Source organism: Ranitomeya imitator, chromosome 1 (genome assembly GCF_032444005.1).
Source record: "Ranitomeya imitator isolate aRanImi1 chromosome 1, aRanImi1.pri, whole genome shotgun sequence".
Lineage (NCBI taxonomy): Eukaryota > Metazoa > Chordata > Amphibia > Anura > Dendrobatidae > Ranitomeya > Ranitomeya imitator.
Window position 1 is genome coordinate 768,892,733 of NC_091282.1, and position 19,327 is coordinate 768,912,059.

General features: G+C 43.9%; 1 protein-coding gene across 1 annotated transcript in view; it reads left to right on the plus strand.

Annotated features, from left to right (window-relative positions):
- YLPM1 (YLP motif containing 1) overlaps positions 1-19,126 on the plus strand; it is a 102,097-nt gene extending 82,971 nt beyond the window's left edge. The window contains exons 19-21 of the mRNA XM_069735736.1: positions 18,435-18,556; positions 18,651-18,811; positions 18,964-19,126. Of these exons, the coding sequence (XP_069591837.1) occupies positions 18,435-18,556; positions 18,651-18,797 (269 nt within the window). The 3' untranslated portion in view covers positions 18,798-18,811; positions 18,964-19,126. The remainder of the gene's footprint in view (positions 1-18,434; positions 18,557-18,650; positions 18,812-18,963) is intronic.
- The last annotated feature ends 201 nt before the right edge of the window (positions 19,127-19,327 follow it).

Consider the following 19,327-nt stretch of genomic DNA (forward strand, 5'->3'; position numbering starts at 1 on the left):
ACACACACACACCTCTACACACACACACACACCTCTACACACACACACACACCTCTACACACACACACACCTCTACACACACACACACCTCTACACACACACCTACCTCTACACACACACACACACACCTACCTCTACACACACACACACACACCTACCTCTACACACACACACACACACACACACACACACACACACCTCTGTGTTCATCATCTCAATAAATACATTTACATTTGACCAGCTTATTTTTCTTGAAATTGCCTGCGCCCTTGACAACCAATGTGCGAAAATTTCACACGGGCCAACTAGTGTGTGTATGTGTGTGTGTGTATGTATATGTATATATATATGTATGTGTATGTATGTGTGTGTGTATGTATGTATGTGTATATATATATATATACAGTGGGGCAAAAAAGTATTTAGTCAGTCAGCAATAGTGCAAGTTCCACCACTTAAAAAGATGAGAGGCGTCTGTAATTTACATCATAGGTAGACCTCAACTATGGGAGACAAACTGAGAAAAAAAAATCCAGAAAATCACATTGTCTGTTTTTTTAACATTTTATTTGCATATTATGGTGGAAAATAAGTATTTGGTCAGAAACAAAATTTCATCTCAATACTTTGTAATATATCCTTTGTTGGCAATGACAGAGGTCAAACGTTTTCTGTAAGTCTTCACAAGGTTGCCACACACTGTTGTTGGTATGTTGGCCCATTCCTCCATGCAGATCTCCTCTAGAGCAGTGATGTTTTTGGCTTTTCACTTGGCAACACGGACTTTCAACTCCCTCCAAAGGTTTTCTATAAGGTTGAGATCTGGAGACTGGCTAGGCCACTCCAGGACCTTGAAATGCTTCTTACGAAGCCACTCCTTCGTTGCCCTGGCGGTGTGCTTTGGATCATTGTCATGTTGAAAGACCCAGCCACGTTTCATCTTCAATGCCCTTGCTGATGGAAGGAGGTTTGCACTCAAAATCTCACGATACATGGCCCCATTCATTCTTTCATGTACCCGGATCAGTCGTCCTGGCCCCTTTGCAGAGAAACAGCCCCAAAGCATGATGTTTCAACCACCATGCTTTACAGTAGGTATGGTGTTTGATGGATGCAACTCAGTATTCTTTTTCCTCCAAACACGACAAGTTGTGTTTCTACCAAACAGTTCCAGTTTGGTTTCATCAGACCATAGGACATTCTCCCAAAACTCCTCTGGATCATCCAAATGCTCTCTAGCAATCTTCAGACGGGCCCGGACATGTGCTGGCTTAAGCAGTGGGACACGTCTGGCACTGCAAGATCTGAGTCCATGGTGGCGTAGTGTGTTACTTATGGTAGGCCTCGTTACATTGGTCCCAGCTCTCTGCAGTTCATTCACTAGGTCCCCCCGCGTGGTTCTGGGATTTTTGCTCACCGTTCTTGTGATCATTCTGACCCCACAGGGTGGGATTTTGCGTGCAGCCCCAGATCGAGGGAGATTATCAGTGGTCTTGTATGTCTTCCATTTTCTAATTATTGCTCCCACTGGTGATTTCTTCACTCCAAGCTGGTTGGCTATTGCAGATTCAGTCTTCCCAGCCTGGTGCAGGGCTACAATTTTGTTTCTGGTGTCCTTTGACAGCTCTTTGGTCTTCACCATAGTGGAGTTTGGAGTCAGACTGTTTGAGGGTGTGCACAGGTGTCTTTTTAAACTGATAACAAGTTTAAACAGGTGCCATTACTACAGGTAATGAGTGGAGGAAAGAGGAGACTCTTAAAGAAGAAGTTACAGGTCTGTGAGAGCCAGAAATCTGGATTGTTTGTTTCTGACCAAATACTTATTTTCCACCATAATATGCAAATAAAATGTTAAAAAAAACAGACAATGGGATTTTCTGGATTTTTTTTTCTCAGTTTGTCTCCCATAGTTGAGGTCTACCTATGATGTAAATTACAGACGCCTCTCATCTTTTTAAGTGGTGGAACTTGCACTATTGCTGACTGACTAAATACTTTTTTGCCCCACTGTATATATATATATATATATATAACGCAGGTGACCTCAGGTGCAGATTTGGTCAGGATTTTACCTGCATAAAATCCTGACCAAATCCTGATGCAATCCTGAACGTGGACACATACCCTAATAATTTCTTACTGGGGGAAGGGAAAACTGTGACAACACCAGAATATGTATCTTTGAGTATTACGGGTGATGCTGTTTTACATCTCTGCTTCCACGGTATAAGTCTGAATGATCGCCAACTGTCCCATTTTCTGAGGAATGGTAGCGTATTGTTAGCAGATAAAGAGATAATTTCCTCCAAGACAATTCTCATTCACCAATGCTATAATTTCAGCTAATGACTGACACCTAGGATTTTCCAAATAACTTGTGAAGTCATTAGAATAATTAACAATAAACACCTGCAAAGGCTTCCTAAAGGTACCTTCACACACAGCGACGCTGCAGCGATACCGACAACGATGTCGATCGCTGCAGCGTCGCTGGAGAGCTGTCACACAGACAGCTCTCCAGCGACCAACGATCCCGAGGTCCCCGGGTAAACATCGGGTTACTAAGCGCAGGGCCGCGCTTAGCAACCCGATGTTTACCCTGGTTACCAGCGTAAAAGTAAAAAAAACAAACACTACATACTTACCTTCAGCTGTCTGTCCCCGGCGCTCAGCTTCTCTGCACTCCTCCTGCACTGACTGAGCACAGCGGTGACGTCACCGCTCTGCTTTCTGGCTGACCGACGCTCACAGCCAGTGCAGGAGGAGTGCAGAGAAACTGAGCGCCGGGGACAGACAGCGGTAGGTAAGTATGTAGTGTTTGTTTTTTTTTACTTTTACGCTGGTAACCAGGGTAAACATCGGGTTACTAAGCGCGGCCCTGCGCTTAGTAACCCGATGTTTACCCTGGTTACCCGTGAAGACATCGCTGGATCGGTGTCACACACGCCGATCCAGCGATGTCTGCAGGGAGTCCAGCGACAAAATAAAGTTCTGGACTTTCCTCAGCGACCAACGATCTCCCAGCAGGGGCCTGATCGTTGGTCGCTGTCACACAGAACGATTTCCTTAACGATATCGTTGCTACGTCACAAAAAGCAACGATATCGTTAACAATATCGTTATGTGTGAAGGTACCTTAAGCGCTTAAAAAGGTTCCTTAGTCTGTTTCAGTAGGCTCCACAACAATGGAGCCGGCCGCGCCTGTGCAGTAGCATCTGATCGCTGATGCCACTGATCAGGTGTGGCCGGCGCCATATTGAGACAGAATTTTTTTCCCCCCTGAATTTATTTAACCCGCCATACATTGTAGATATCCTCCAATAGGAGGATCACAGAGGGCTATCTGACTTTTCCTTTCTTTTAGGACTGTACAGACTTGTCCATGTTGGAACACAGGGTGAAATTAAAGTCCCCACACACCAGGAAGGCACCTTTACATCTGCTACTACAGCCAAACTGTCTGACAAATGAGATCTGAGATATAGAAAAATGAGTTTCGGGGCGTTTTTTACCGTACCCAGTCTTCTGATTGCTGTTATTCACCGAATAACGGCGATCGCCATGAAAACAGTCAGATTTTCCATTCATTTCTCGTTCATCTGATATCATCTAGCATACCAGTGGAGAGAGAAATGGGGGTCCCCCGAGCCCCTTTCCCCCTTCGGTATCCCTGGACCCTCCAGCCCTGTTCCCTGGCCTTCGGCGTCGTCTTCCTGAAAGAAAATGGATGCATGCTCAGAGGGCCGGCTGAGATCTGCTGCCCGGTACTCGGCAACAATAGATTATTTCCTGTTGGTTCATTTTGATCACTGTGATGGGGTTAACAAACTTCTTGAGGCTATGTGCACACGTAGGAAATGTGGTGCAGAATTTTCTGCACTAAATCTGCATCTGCAGATTTGATGCAGTTTCTGTGCAGTTTCTGTGCAGTTTCTGTGCAGTTTCTGTGCAGTTTCTGTGCAGTTTCTGTGCAGTTTCTGTGCAGTTTCTGTGCAGTTTCTGTGCAGTTTCTGTGCAGTTTCTGTGCAGATTCTATGCAGTTTCTGTGCAGTACAATGTAAATCAATGTGAAAAGAAAAAAGCTGTGCACATGGTGCAGAAAAATCTGCTGCAGAACTGCACAAAAGAAGCGACGTGCACTTCTTTGAAAATTGCAGCGTTTCTGCGCAGATTTTTCTGCACCATGTGCACAGCTTTTTTCTTTTCACATTGATTTACATTGTACTGTAAATCACAGTGCAGTTCTGCAGCGTTTCTGCAGCAGAAAAATCTGCTGCAGTTCTGCACCAATTCTGCACTAAATCTGCATCGTGTGCACATACCCTGAATGTGGTTTTGAGCACCTCGAGGGGTGCAGGTTTTAGAATGGTGTCACTTTTGGGTATTTTCTGTCATATTGACCCCCCCAAACTCACTTCAAATGCGAGGTATAGTGATGAGCGAGTGTGCTCCTTACTCGGATTTTCCGAGCATGCTCGGTGTTCTCAGAGTATCTTAGACGTGCTCGTAGGTTATGTTTGTGTCCCCGCAACTGCATGATTTGCGGCTGTTAGACAACCTGAACATATTCAGGGATTGCCTGTTTGTTAGGGAATACCCACATGTATTCAGGCTGTCTAGCAGCCGCAAATCATGCAGCTGCAGCAACACAAACATGATCTACGAGCACACCCAAAATACTCGAACACCCAAGCAGTGAGCACACACTCTCAATCACTAGTAAGGTGGTCCCTAAAAAAAAAAAAAAAAAAAGCTTTGTAAATTTTGTTGGAAAAAATGAGAAATCGCTGGTCAACTTTTAACCCTTATAACATCCTAACAAAAAAATTGTTTCCAAAATTGTGCTAATGTCAAACATGTGGGAAATGTTAACTATTTTGTGTGACATAACGCTTTGATTTAACCCGTTCAAGACTTTGCCCTTTTCCATTATTGCGTTTTCGCTCCCCTTCTTCCCAGAGCCATAACTTTTTTTATTTTTCCGTCAATATGGCCATGTAAGGGCTTTCTTTTTTGCGGGACAAGTTGTACTTTTGAACGACATCATTGGTTTTAGCATGTCGTGTACTAGAAAACGGGAAAAAAAATCTAAGTGCGGTGAAATTGCAAAAAAAGTGCAATAACACCTTTGTTTTTTGTTTGGCTTTTTTGCTAGGTTCACTAAATGCTAAGCTTGACCTGCCATTATGATTCTCCAGGTCATTATAAGTTCATAGACACCAAACAGGGCTAGGTTCTTTTTTACCTAACTAGTGAAAAAAATTCCAAACTTTGCTAAAAAAAAAAAAAAATATATATATATATATATATATATATATATATATATATATATATATATATATATATATATATATATATATATATATATATTTGCGCAATTTTCCGATACCCGTAGCGTCTCCATTTTTCGTGATCTGGGATTGGATGAGGGCTTATTTTTTTCCATGCCGAGCTGACGTTTTTAATACTATTTTGGTGCAGATACGTTCTTATGATCGCCTGTCATAGCATTTTAATGCAATGTTCTGGTGACCAAAAAAAAACGTAATTTTTGGCATATCAAATTTTTTTTCTCGCTATGCCGTTTAGCGATCAGGTTAATCCTTTCTTTTTTATTGATCGTGCGATTCTGAACGCGGCAATACCAAATATGTGTAGGTTTGATTTTGAATGGGGCGAAAAGGGGCTGATTTAAACTTTTTATATATTTTTTTTTCATATTTTTTTAAACTTTTTTTTTTTTTTTTTTTTTTTTTTACTTTTGCCTTGCTTCAATTGCCTCCATGGGAGGATAGAAGCTGGCACAACTCAATTGGCTCTGCTACAAAGGAGCGAAGTTCAGATCACTCCTATGTAGTAGATTTACTGCATTGCTCAAGGAGACCTCTGGTTATGCTGACCCCCGATGTGCTAATTTCCAGCCCCATAGCTGGAAGTGCTAGTTAAATGCCGCTTTCAGCGGCATTTAACTAGTTAATGGCGGCGGGTGAATCGTGATTCCACCAGCCGCTATTGCGGGCACATGTCAGCTGTTCAAAACAGCTGACATGTCCCGGCTTTGATGCGGGCTCACCGCCGGAGCCCGCATCAAAGGAAGAGATGCGACCTCTGCAGTACTAGTTAGGCGGAGGTCGGTAAGGGGTTAAGGGCACAAAAATTAAGTTTGAAAATTGCTCAATTTTTTAAAAATTTTAGCCAAATTTCCGTTTTTTTTTCTTAAATGCAAGTCATAGCGAAGAAATTTTACCACTAACATGAAGTACAATTTGCCATGAAAAAACAATCTCCGAATCAGTTGGATATGTTGAAGCGTTCCTGAGCTATAACCTCATGAAGTGACAGTGGTTAGAATTGACAAAATTGGCTCGGTCACTAAGGGGTTAAAAAGGGAGAGAATATTTTTCTCGTGTTTCCACCCACTATTATGACAAAATAATTATGTACTCTACACTTAAAAAGAATTAGGCAGAACCGTTAAAGTTGAGGAAATGACACAGAGGTAAAACGTGCTTCTTGTTCAGATCCACTTTTTCCTCAGCGTCAACTATTTTTTCTTCTGCTGGGAACTTGTCTCTTCTTCCACAATCGCCATCGACCACCCCTACAGCAGAAGTGGCCTCCTGGGGAGATGTCTGGACATGTATGACTCCATTCTTGGAGATGATGAGCTGAGGATAGCACCACTTGTCTGGGATCCCGTTGTCTTGTAGAATCTTTGTTGCTATTGAGAATTCTCGCCTCTTGTTCAGGGTGACAGCGGACAGATCAGTAACCACAAGGATGTTCCTGAACCTGTCCGGGATCTCTTTATTACCCTCTGCCACTTTTGTCATGGACTCTTTTTAAACAGGGCTGTAGTCGGTAAGCCAAACCTCGGACTCCTCAATTTCCATGACTCCGACTCTGACTCCACAGCCCTGCTTTTAAAATGGTTAAGGTGCAGCCAGGCAATCTCATTCCTAGGCACAGAGGTGAGGGCATTTTTAGTTTGGGAATCCTATGCGATCTATCAGGACGTCCCATTTCTCTGGGGAATTAATGCTGTGAAAAGGTCAGTTAACTCCTTCAATGCATCTGCAGTATTACTTTCTGGTATCCCGCTGTACCACAGATTCACATTTGGAGCGGTCCTCCATATCCGCCAGATTCGGCTTTACAGCGGTAATCTCATTTTCCTCGTTATGTGATTGTGTGCAGTAGTAAATTCCTCCAGCTTCTCCTCAATATGTGCGCTTCAATCTCCAATGTGCACAGTGTCTTTCTGTAATGCAGTGATGGCTGAGGTGATGTCAGTGCATGACTAGTGTGGCCATGTAATGTGCTGATTCCTGAGGTGATGTCTGTATATATGGCTTTAGTGTGACATCTGTAATGTAGTGAGGGCTGAGGTGGTGTCTCTATGTATGGCTGTCTTTACCTCATCTAGCAGGGATTTTAGTGCGGCCTTTGTGATGGATAGAGCTCTGGGCTGTCGGGTACTTGCAGACCTGGAGGTCTCTGGGCTGCTGGATGCCGAGATGCTGCGGTCCTCTCTCAGGGTAGGATGTTCCTGTGCTGGCCTGGGGATGTGTGTGCTCTCATCTGGCTAGGTCTTGCCCTATCAGACAACATGGAGTGCTCTGCATAGTCGCCGTCCACATGGTGAGTGCTGCGCTGACCATCTTGATTTTTCCCTTCACCCATGACCGCACTCCTGAAAGAGGGATCTGCCCAGCCAGGATAGGAAACTTACTGAAATAAGGGTGGTACCTCTCCCTCGCTTCAGTTGGGTTTCCTGCCTTGACAGTGATCCTTGCGCTGAAAACACGGCAGTTGAAGACTTTGTGTATCCATTCACCCACGCCTTTCCCGGCACTGGAATAACAGGCAGAGCGCCTGTATGTCGGCCTTTAGGTTGTGGAAGCGCTGTCCGCGTGTCCTGTGGGGCCTCGACGTATGTGCGGCCATGGGGCGGCACAGTCAGTGGTCTAGTTACTCTTATTCGGCCGCCGCGCTGCTCTTCCTCCTCTGCCTGCTGACCACTGCTCCATAGTGAGGCATGCTGGAAATGGGAGTGCCGTCAGAAGGTGTGTGCCGAAACCATAATGGCGGTGCCCATAGCGAAAATGCTGGCCGGGGAGCGTGGATACTGGGTCCTTCCTGGTGGGGCGGCCAAGGGGAGAGGAGCATGAATTAAGACTGGAGGAGGCAGGAAGAGCAGTGGATCCCTATTTTAAGGAGGGATGACCACAGAAGAGGTGCTCGTGTCTGAAACTCCCCATTATGGAGGATCACAGTGGGCAGGAGCTTTCACCAGTGCTTATGCCTGATCACCAGCTTGGGCATACAAAGAGGAGCACCCGTTCGAGTACCAGCCATCCCGACCAGATATCGCGGGACTCCTCGGTATCCAGGAGGGATGTGGTTCATACCCCTGGTCAGCCTCCGAATCCGGTACCTTTTGATTGACAGTGGTTGATGAGTGATCTACGAGAATGTCACCTTTGTTAAGTGCCATTTTGTGCTTCATCACTAGGGGCCTAGGAAGGCTAGCGCCAAGACAAAGAATGAGTGTGCCATTTGTAAAACCACACTGGCAGTTCAGTGGCTGAAGGATCTCTGCACTGACTGCATACAGAAAACAGTATGGGAAGAGACCCCCGATTTCGCAACGAGCTTTAGGACCATAATCAGGGCAGAGGTGAAAGGTTCCCTAAAGTCCGCTTTGAAAAAGGGAAGCAAGAGATTTCGGAGACTTGTCCCGGATTCAGAGGCATTGCAATCCGGTGGGAATCCTCGTCTCCCTTCTCCCCGTCCTACTCCTCCTCCTCGGACAGTGATGTAGACGGCCGACCTTTCTTTCTGGCCGAGGACACTGATTGTGGGCCTAAAGGAGGAAAAAAACAACTAAATCCTTAGAGGATGTTATTGGTGGCCTGGAGGAAAGAAGGAAATGCACCTTTCCAGTTAGCACTAGGAGAGGGGCGATCATAGAGAAGGTGTGGAAGAAGCCAGAGAGGTCTGGTAGCCTACCCAATAAGGAGATTCCCCTTTGAGGAAAACTACTCGGAGGGTTGGGAAAAAATCCCTAAGATATACGGGACAGTAGCTAAGCCCTCTAAAAATTGTCCCTGCCCTTGGAGGACTCTGGCACCTTTAGGGACCCATTAGATAAAAAAAAGCAGATGGGTTCCTGAAGTACACCTGGGAGGCAGCCGCAGGGGGTCTGAAGCTGGCAATAGCCGGGATGTGTACTGCCCCTTCCAGTTATGGTCTTGCCGCAGTTGAAGGAACAGCTGAGGAGTAAGGTTCCTAGGGATGAAATCCTTGCAAATATGACTCTGTTGCAAGGAGTAGCGGCCTTCCTGGCAGACTCCTCAGCAGATTCTGGGAGGTTGGCAGCTAGAGCGGCAAGCCTATCTAATGCGGGTAGATGGGCCTTGTGGCTAAAAGGGTGTCCGGGAGACCTGCCGTAAAAAAAAAAAAAAATAGACTGCTCCATCCTGTGTGACAGTCAGTTTCTCTTCGGTCAGAAACTAGAGGACATCTTAGAGATGGCAGGGGATAAAATGAAGGAGTTTTCTCTGGATAGGCTAGGATGCCTTCTTTTCAAATGAGAAAATTTTATAGGGGTCGTCCCCTGGGAGAAAGTAAGAGCTGGGACTTCAAAGACAGGAAAGGGTCTGGATATATGTTCATGGGACCCTCTACATAGTCAAAAAAGCCCCCTCCAATGACGTCAGGTCAGAGGTAGGGGAATGCTCTCTCTCTCCCTGCCTTGGTGAACATCTCCCCCAGTCGCTAGATCTTAAGTGTCATCAATGATGGTCTGATGATGGACTTCGTCCATCCACCCTGGCAGACAATTGTTAACACCTTTGCAGGAAATCACTAGGAGAACAGCTAGCCCTGGAGGTGGAGATTTTAGGACTGATGCAAATGCGGGTTCTGCGAGAAGTCCTAGTGGAAAAGATAGGAAGAGTATTTTATTCCCCCCTCTTTTTGATACAGAAGCCGGACGGTTCAAGGACTATCGTCAACCTGAGGAAGCTCAACCAATGGGTTGTGAAGTACTCTTTCAAAAAGGATTTGGTAAACACCGCCATAAAGCTGTTGTTCCAGGACTGCTTCATGGCGGTCATAGACTTGAAAGATACTTATTACCACAATCCATAGAGACCATCAAAAGTTCCTAATGATGGCTCTGTATGTCCAGGGGCAAGTCAGGCACTATCCGTATTCAGGAAAACCGAAAGAAAAAATAGGAGTATACGTCCACAATTTGTTGATATAAAAGTATTTTCAAATTTTATTACATGAAATAAATACAAAAAACATCACATAACAATATCAGTACTACAGAATGATAATGAGGGAAAGACTAGAACACTGAAAAAAACACACATCCGGGGAGAACCCCCTGGAAATGTCCGTATAAACAAGTAAAGTGCCACTATCATAGAATTGGGCAAGCAGGAAATTACTGAGAGAGAGTAAGCAAGCTGTGCTAAATATTGTTACCCAAATCAGGGGTTGCCATACAAAGTAACATACTAGATGCTCACAATCCCTATCAGGATCTTACCCATTTTCCGGACCACCAGGGGTTTCCACCGGAGCCCCAACGTGCGTTTCGCGTCGGCTTCGTCAGGGGGCAGTGCTGTATTGTGTGTTAACCCGGTATTTAAGAGATCCGGAAGCCCCATCAGGTGCCCCTAATCACGGCGCATGTATGACATCAGTGCGTCGGAATATACAACACTGCGGCACACACCATGACGTCGCGCCCCAAAATTGGCGCCACCACAACGCCAATGGAACGCAAACGTCACGACTGGGCGACCACAGCGATGTCGCATAGTATAGATAACACGAGACATGCGCACTTTGAGGCCCTCCAAATCCACGCCCATCAGAAGAGGTGTCCCACATAATGGCGCATGTACAACGTTAGTGCGCCAGGAAGTACAACGCTGCGGCGCACTCATGACGCCGAGTTACACCATGCGTCGCTGCGACGCCGGTGGAACGCACACGTCACTATCCGTATTCAGCCCTCCCATTTGGCCTGTCGGTGGCCCCAAGGGTGTTTACCAAGGTAATGTTGGAGGTGATGGCTTATCTTCATTCTTGGGACATTATCATCCCGTTCCTAGACGACTTCCCAACTATAAGGAAGTTGGAAGATCACAGTGTAGAACAAGTGACGGAAGTGACTGCGACCCTAAAGGAGCTAGACTGGGTGATAAATACCCTCAAATCAAAGCTAAGAGCAGAAAAAGATGCAATCCTTCCTCGCGTTGGTTCTGGACTTCAAACGCCAGGTCTGTCTCCTACCAGAGAGCAAGATAGCCAAAATAATGGGAGTAGCGGTACAGCAGCCCATGATGACATGACATTGCTAGGGTCACTAACATCCTGCATACCAGCAGTAAGATGGGCACAGTTTCACCTAAGGCAGCTACAGTGGGGAGGTCCTGTCGGCGCAGAGGTCGTTAAAAGGGCATTTAGACAGAAAAGTACATCTTTCCTTAGCTGTAAGATTGCCTTGCCTGGTTGTCAGTAAGAGAGCATTGGGTCCAGTGGTTGGGGTCGGTGAAGGATGTAATCACGACAGACGCAAGTGGTACCGGAAGGGAAGCACATCTAAGGTCCTAATCTGTGCAGGGAGCCTGATCTCCTCTAGCGAGAGAGCAGGGTTCAAACGTAAAGGGGCTGTGGAAAGAGCCTTAAGACACTTTCTCCATTTCCTTCTGGGTTGCCATGCCCGGGTCATGTCGGACTATCTTGCGGCGGTGGCTTATATCAACCGCCTAGGGAACGAGGTCTCATATCCTTATGGGGGCAGCAAACATCCTGATCTAGCTAGCAGAACCCCATCTGTTATCACTTACGGCACTTCACATAAGGGGTATAGAAAACACAAAAGCAGACTTCCTGAATCGCGAGAAACTGAGGCAAGGAGAATGGGCTCTTAATCCTTGCATTTTCCAGCAAATAGTGCAGGCATGGGTCAGGCCGGAGATAGACCTGTTTTGCCAATTTACACAACGGGAAAGTGAGGAACGTCTGCTCGTTAGACCCAAGGGAGAATCCATTTGCGGTAGATGCCCTTCAGATACCTTGGAAGTTCAGTATGGCCTGCGTGTTTCCCCCGATAGTGATGATTCCAGTGGTCGTGAGAAAGATCAGAGAGGATCAGACTAGAGTAATTCTCATTGCTCCATTTTGGCTGAGGAGACCGTGGTTCTCCCTTCTAAGGTGGATGTCTGTTACCATGTCTGATGCATTCTACCAGAGATCCTGGACCTGCTTACCCTTGGACCAGTATGCCACTCTCAAGTGAAGGGCTTCCATCTGGCAGCATGGAATTTGAGAGGGCGTTACCGAGTCGGCAGGGATTCTCACCAGGGCTAGTCTCCACCCTGTTGAAAAGTAGGAAACAGTACAAATTTCTATGGTAGATCTGGGAAAAATTCCAGGAGTTTTTAGGGCAACCCTTGGGGGTGGGGGGATGAAGCTCTGGTAGGGGCTATTCTAGAATTTCTACAATCGGGATTGCAACTAGGGTTAGCAACTAGTACTCTCAAGGTACAGGTGTTGGCTTTGGATGCCTGGCAACCTAGCATCCAATAGATGGGTGTCCCAATTTATTAAACCCTGGAGTAGATCTAGACCGGTTATAGGTTCAGAAAATTCCGCCTTGGGCCCTGAACCTAGTTTTAGAGGAGCGAACTGCTTTATGTAAATGTAAAAAAAACAAAAGTACACATTTAGTATCGCCGCGTCCATAACGACCCGACCTATAAAACTGTTCCACTAGTTAACCCCTTCAGTGAGCACCGTAAAGAGGCAAAAAACAATGCTTTATCATACCGCCGAACAAAAAGTGGAATAACACGCGATCACACAGATGGATATAAATAAACATGGTACCGCTGAAAACGTCATCTTGTCCCGCAAAAAACGAGCCACCATACAGCATCAACGAAAAAATAAAAAAGTTATAGCTCTCGGAATAAAGCAATGCAAAAACAATTATTTTTTATATAAGTTTTTATTGTATTAAAGCTCCAAAACTTAAAAAAATATATAAATGATGTATCGCTGTAATCGTACTGACCCAAGAATAAAACTGCCTTATCAATTTTACCACATGCGGAATGGTATTAACGCCCACCCAAAAGAAATTCATGAATTGCTGTGTTTTGTTCGTTCTGCCTCCCAAAAATCATAATAAAAAGCGATGAAAAAATGTTATGTGCCTGAAAAAATGTCATGTGCCCGAAAATGGTACCATTAAAAACATCAACTCATCCCGCAAAAACAAGACCTCACATGACTGTCAAAATGTGGAAAAATTATAGCTCTTAAAATGTGGTGATGCAAAAACTATTTTTTGCAATGAAAAGTGTATTTTAGCGTGTGACAGCTGCCAAACCTAAAAACCCACTATAAATAGTAATTCAAACCCCCCTTTATCACCCCCTTATTTAGGGAAAAATAATAAAATAAAAAAAAATGTATTTCCATTTTCCCATTAGGGTTAGGGTTGGGGCTAAAGTTAGGGTTGTAATTACGTTTACGGTTGAGGTTAGGGTTGTGATTAGGATTAGGGGTGTGGTTAGGGTTTATGGTTGGTATTAGGGTTGGAGTTAGAATTGGGGTTTTTCCACTATTCAGGGGCTCTCCAAATGCGACATGGGGCGTCCGATCTGTATTCCAGCCAATTCTGTGTTGAAAAAGTCAAACTGCTCCTTCGCTTCCGAACTCTTCTGTGCGCCTAAACCAGTGGTCCCCAACTCCAGGCCTCGAGGGCCGCCAACAGTGCAGGTTTTCAGGATTTCCGCCAACAGTGCAGGTTTTCAGGATTTCCTTAGTATTGCACAGGGGTTACCCCTGTGCAATACTAAGGAAATCCTGAAAACCTGCACTGTTGGCGGCCCTCGAGGCCTGGAGTTGGGGACCACTGGCCTTAAACAGTGGTTTACCCCCACATATGTGCTATCAGCGTACTCAAGACAAATTGGACAACAACTTTTGCAGTCCAATTTCTCATGTTACCCCTGTGAAAATAAAAATTTGGGGGCTAAAAAAAAAATTATTTTTGTGGGGGAAAAAAATTATTTCTTATATTCACAGCTCTGCGTTATAAACTTTAGTGAAACACTTGGGGGTTCAAAGTTCTCAAAACACATCTAGATAAGTTCCTTGGGGGTCTAGTTTCCAAAATCATGTCATTGTGGGGAGGTTTCTACTGTTTAGGCGCATCAGTGGCTCTGCAAACGCAACATGACGCCCGCAGACCATTCCATCAAAGTCTGCATTCCAAAACGGCGCTCCTTCCCTTCCGAGCTCTGCCATGCGCCCAAACAGTGGTTCACGCCACATATGGGATATTGGCGTACTCAGGACAAATTGTACAACTTTTGGGGTCCAATTTCTCCTGTTACCCTTGGTAAAATAAAACAAATTGGATCTGAAGTAAATTTTTTGTGAAAAAAAAGTTAAATTTCAATTTTTTTAAAAAAAATATTACAAAAATTCCTGTGAAGCACCTGAAGTGTTACTAAACTTCTTGAATGTGGTTTTGAGCACCTTGAGTTGTGCAGTTTTTAGAATGGTGTCACTTTGGGGTGTTTTCTGTTATATAGATCCCTCAAAGTGATTTCAAATGTTATGTGGTCCCTAAAAATAAAAATGGTGGTGTAAAAATGAGAAATCGATGGTCAACTTTTAACTCTCCGGCTAGGTTCACATCGCGTTAGTGCCATCCGTTTAACGGATCCGTTACTAAGCGGCAATAACACAATGTAACGGATCCGTTAACGCACCCATTGCCATCCATTATCGTAACGCATGTCAAAATCGGCATGCGTTAGCGATGGTCTGTTACTCTTTGACGCACCTTTGAACTGTCTACCCCGTTTTCGGGTACGTTAGGTCTAACACACAGTGAATGGACGCATTCGCTGTGCATAGACCTCAATTACTAACGCATGCCAACGCAATGGTACCATGCGTTAACGCAATTGTAGAAAAGGGATCTTGGGCATTAGCGCATCCGTTTAATGGATCCATTAAATGGATGGCACGAACGCGATGTGAACCTTGCCCTAACAAAAAGAAAAAAAATGTTCCGAAATTGTGCTGATGTAAAGTAGACATGTGGGAAATGTTACTTAAGTATTTTGTGTGACATATCTGTGATTTTAAGGGCATGAAAATTGGGAAATTTTCACCAAATTTCCATTTTTTTCACAAATAAACGCAAGTCCTATAAAAAAATTTTTTTTACCACTATCATGAAGTACCATATGTCACAAGAAAACAATGTCAGAATCACCAGGAACCATTGACGCGTTCCAGAGTTATAACCTCATAAAGGGACAGTGGTCAGAATTGTAAAAAATTGGCCTGGTCATTAACATGCAAACCACCCTTGGGGCTAAAGGGGTTATGTTATCATCAATCCTATTTATTTCTCCAATGCTTGATAGCCTGAATATAGTCAGACAAAGCCATGGTCTAACAAACAAGTTTTCTGCTTTGTAGATATACACTCCAGAATCTTATTACCATTTAATTTACTATACACAAGTCAGACCACAGGTCTACAAAAAAAAAAAGGTTTCTGGTGCCATTTTTTTTTTTATTTAATGTACTTTGCTGAATTAAACAGTCTCATTACTTTTGCTGAATTGGTTCTAGTTTTTGAGAGAGAGAATTCATGAAAATAATGCTGTTCCCCTATGCGACTTGTGTGTGATGACAGATGCAATTGCTTTTGGTCTTTTGACTCTTCAACATTGTCTTAGGTAATGAAATATCCCACATAATTTATAATATTTTATATTACAATTTGAAGGCTTACAGTGCTGTAATACACTTTTTGAAGCCAGAATTCTACTGTAATTGACTATTGAATATCTCAATCTAGAGCCAACCTGGTAATCTGAAGTCCTATTCTTAACCCTGCTGTGGAACTATGAAAAAAAAATCACTGCTTTGGTATCATGGGGTCTATATGACCCCAGGCTCAAAATCGTCATATTTCATTAAAATGAACACGCTGGCTATTCAGAATAATTCAGTTTTATTCTGTCATCATTTCAGAACACCGTTATGAAATGAGACGTAACTTTGAAGTGATTTATTTGTCATCATCAAACACAAACTGAAATTTATACCAAAATGCTTTACTAATAATTAAAAGTATTCAATTTCATTTAAAAAAGCACAATAACTGCAACTGTGTGGATTTTAGTAAAAACATGACAGCGAATGATCTGGCAATAAATTTAGCACTTGCATTCACTGCACGTCATAGTGCCATGTTCTTCACAAATGAACTTCTTGCAGTCATTGCAAACAAATCTCGTCTTTTTGTCCTTCGATTGAGGACAAACATAGCACCGTTTGCTCTGTCCTGTAACACTGCTGGTGTCACTTGGAACTAGCCATTGTTTTACAATTGTATGACAAAACCTATTAATAAACAGAAAATATTCAAAAAAAATGTGAGACGATAAAGGTACTATGGGGTCAGGAGAGTACCAAACACGGAAAATTGAAAATAACTTTGAAATAAAATTGAAAAACCAATTCAAAATATCAACATAAGCAGAAATATGTTACTTGAAAATACATAGGTCAATGTCTGAGATTGACCAGTTTTAGAAATATTTCAATTTATTCTGCGCTGGTGTGTATACGACCTCATGGTTCCACAGCAGGGTTAATCAGCACCATCAACTTAATATAAAGCCAATCGGACATCACTGGCAACAAAATCACCATATACCAGAGTAATTACCGGCTAACTCTCACTGCCGATAACTGAAAATCAGACACTATACGCATTCAGTTTTTTTCATCTTCAGACTCTTACCCCACTCATTTTGAATAATTGTGTAGAGCAGGTGTTTCAACAAAGCTTATATTTGACTAGATGGTGGCCCAATTCTAACGCATTGGGTATTCTAGAATATGCATGTCCGCGTGGTGTATTGCCCGGCCGCGTAGTGTATTGCCCAGTCTCGTAGTGTAGTGCCCAGCCGCGTAGTATACAGACTTAATATATACTCACCCTCTGAAGTCCTGGCCCTGTGTGCGGTGCACGCGGCAGCTTCCGGTCCCAGGGCTGGTATGGGCGCAGGACCTGTGATGACGTTGCGGTCAAATGACCGTGACTTCATGGCAGGTCCTTGTCGCATACCATCCTTGCCACCGGAACCTGCCGCTTGCATGGAGCGGTCACCAGAGCGTTGCGAGGAGCGGGAAAGGCGCCGGGATGTTGGTATATGATGATTTTTTTTTATTTTTTTTAATTATTTTTAACATTAGATCTTTTTACTATTGAGGCTGCATAGGCAGCCTCAATAGTAAAAAAAAAAAAAGTTGGTCACACAGGGTTAATAGCAGCGTTAATGGAGTGCGTTACACCGCGGCATAACGCGGTCCATTAGCGCTGCCATTAACCCTGTGTGAGCGCTGACTGGACTGCACCCGTCGCTGATTGGTCGTGGCAATGGTCGTGGGCGTTTTGCCATGACCAATCAGCGACTTGGATTTAATGACAGACAGAGGCCACGACCAATGAATATCCGTGACAGACAGACAGACGGATGTGACCCTTAGACAATTATATAGTAGATATCTACCAGATATTAATTTACCCTTATCCAGATGACTACCTAAAATATTCCTACATGAGTAAATGGGAAGGCTTTTTGGGGGAACCTCTCCCACCCTGTGTGTCTGGCAGGAGATCTAGAGAAACGCAGCCAAAACTTCTACATGTTACATACACAGGGGAAGCAATATAAACTACTCCTATTCTTGTATCATGCTCCATCCCGCCTACATAATCGTAGCTCCTCCATCTGTAATTATTGGAGAATTGGGATTGCAGAACTTGATCTACCCCTTTTGTTTCGGTCATGCCCAAATATACAAAGTTTCTGGGAAATTGTCATGTCCCATGATTTGTAACGTTATCGTCCTCCTTGGATGCAAAATTGTATGAATTCCATATACCACAGTTTTAAATGAGGTTGTAAAGTTAGACACACTTTATTACACATAACATCGGCTGCCTGTAAGTGGAATTTGGTTCATCTCCATGGAACACTGAACTTCAGTCAGGAATACAAGATGTCTGATGTGTGGAATCTCTTACCACTGTGATGATAACACTTAAATGTAGTGGCCATTAATTGTCATGGGTCATATAGTAAGCGAGGTTTTTGATCTCCTCTTCGGTCTGTCTGGTTGTCATTGTTTCTGTTTAAACATATTGAGATGCAGACTCTGAGTTTACTTGTATTGCAGATAAAGAATTTGTAGCTACTGTTATTATATTCAGAAATATGTTTTTGACCTGAATGTTTTTTTTTTTCTATTATGAAAATTTTAATAAATTCAATTGTAAATAATTCTGTTTGTCTTCCCAGATAAACTAGATGGCTTAAAGACGAGGAAGCGGGACTGGCAGTCAATGGCTGGCTGCATGGAAGATTATTTGCAACTTCCAGATGATTACGACACTCGTGAATCAGCGCCTGGAAAGAAAAGGGTAAATTCTATTTCGGGGTAGCCGGGCATAGTTCTTAATTTACAAGACTAACCTATCCTTGGCTTCAAAATGCACTTGTCCTTTCCCTTCCCAGGTCAGATGGGCAGATCTGGAGGAGAAGAAAGATGCAGACAGAAAAAGGGCAATTGGATTTATTGTTGGACAAACAGACTGGGAGAAGATCACAGATAAAAGTGGACACCTGGCCGAGCGAGCACTGAACCGCACAAAGTATATTTAATACTTCCCGTGCCGGTGAGTGGGAGCTGCCGGCCATTACTCCGCCTGGGTCAGCGGATGCACCAGCTGCCCTGTGTACACTGTCCGCCCAGGTCTTGGCACAGCACTGGCTTTTTGTGTGTTCAGCGTTGTACATTCATTTATTGATAGGACTTTCTTAATTCCAGGTGGGAAGTCTACCAGGCTGTATCTGCCCTGAGGCGCGGATGGATTTGGTGCCCGTGATCCCTGTAGTAGATGCATGCTGTAATAGTTCAGTGCACATAGTCGGTTTTATATTCTGTTTTAAGTTCTGTGCTCAGTGTATAATAAATGAGCTTTGTCCTGAGATCTAAAGCCTCATCTTTGTCTCAGCGTGTGCCGTTTGTCTTTTTAAAAACATTTTATTTTTTACAAGCGATCTTTGGATGGACGTTTTTCAAGCTTGTGTACCCAAGGAAGCCTTGAGGTGAAGCGGCAAAACAATGGAGTGCACGGCAGCAAGGGCTCACCTGAAGAAGTACTATACAGGCCTGTTCACACTACGCTGTA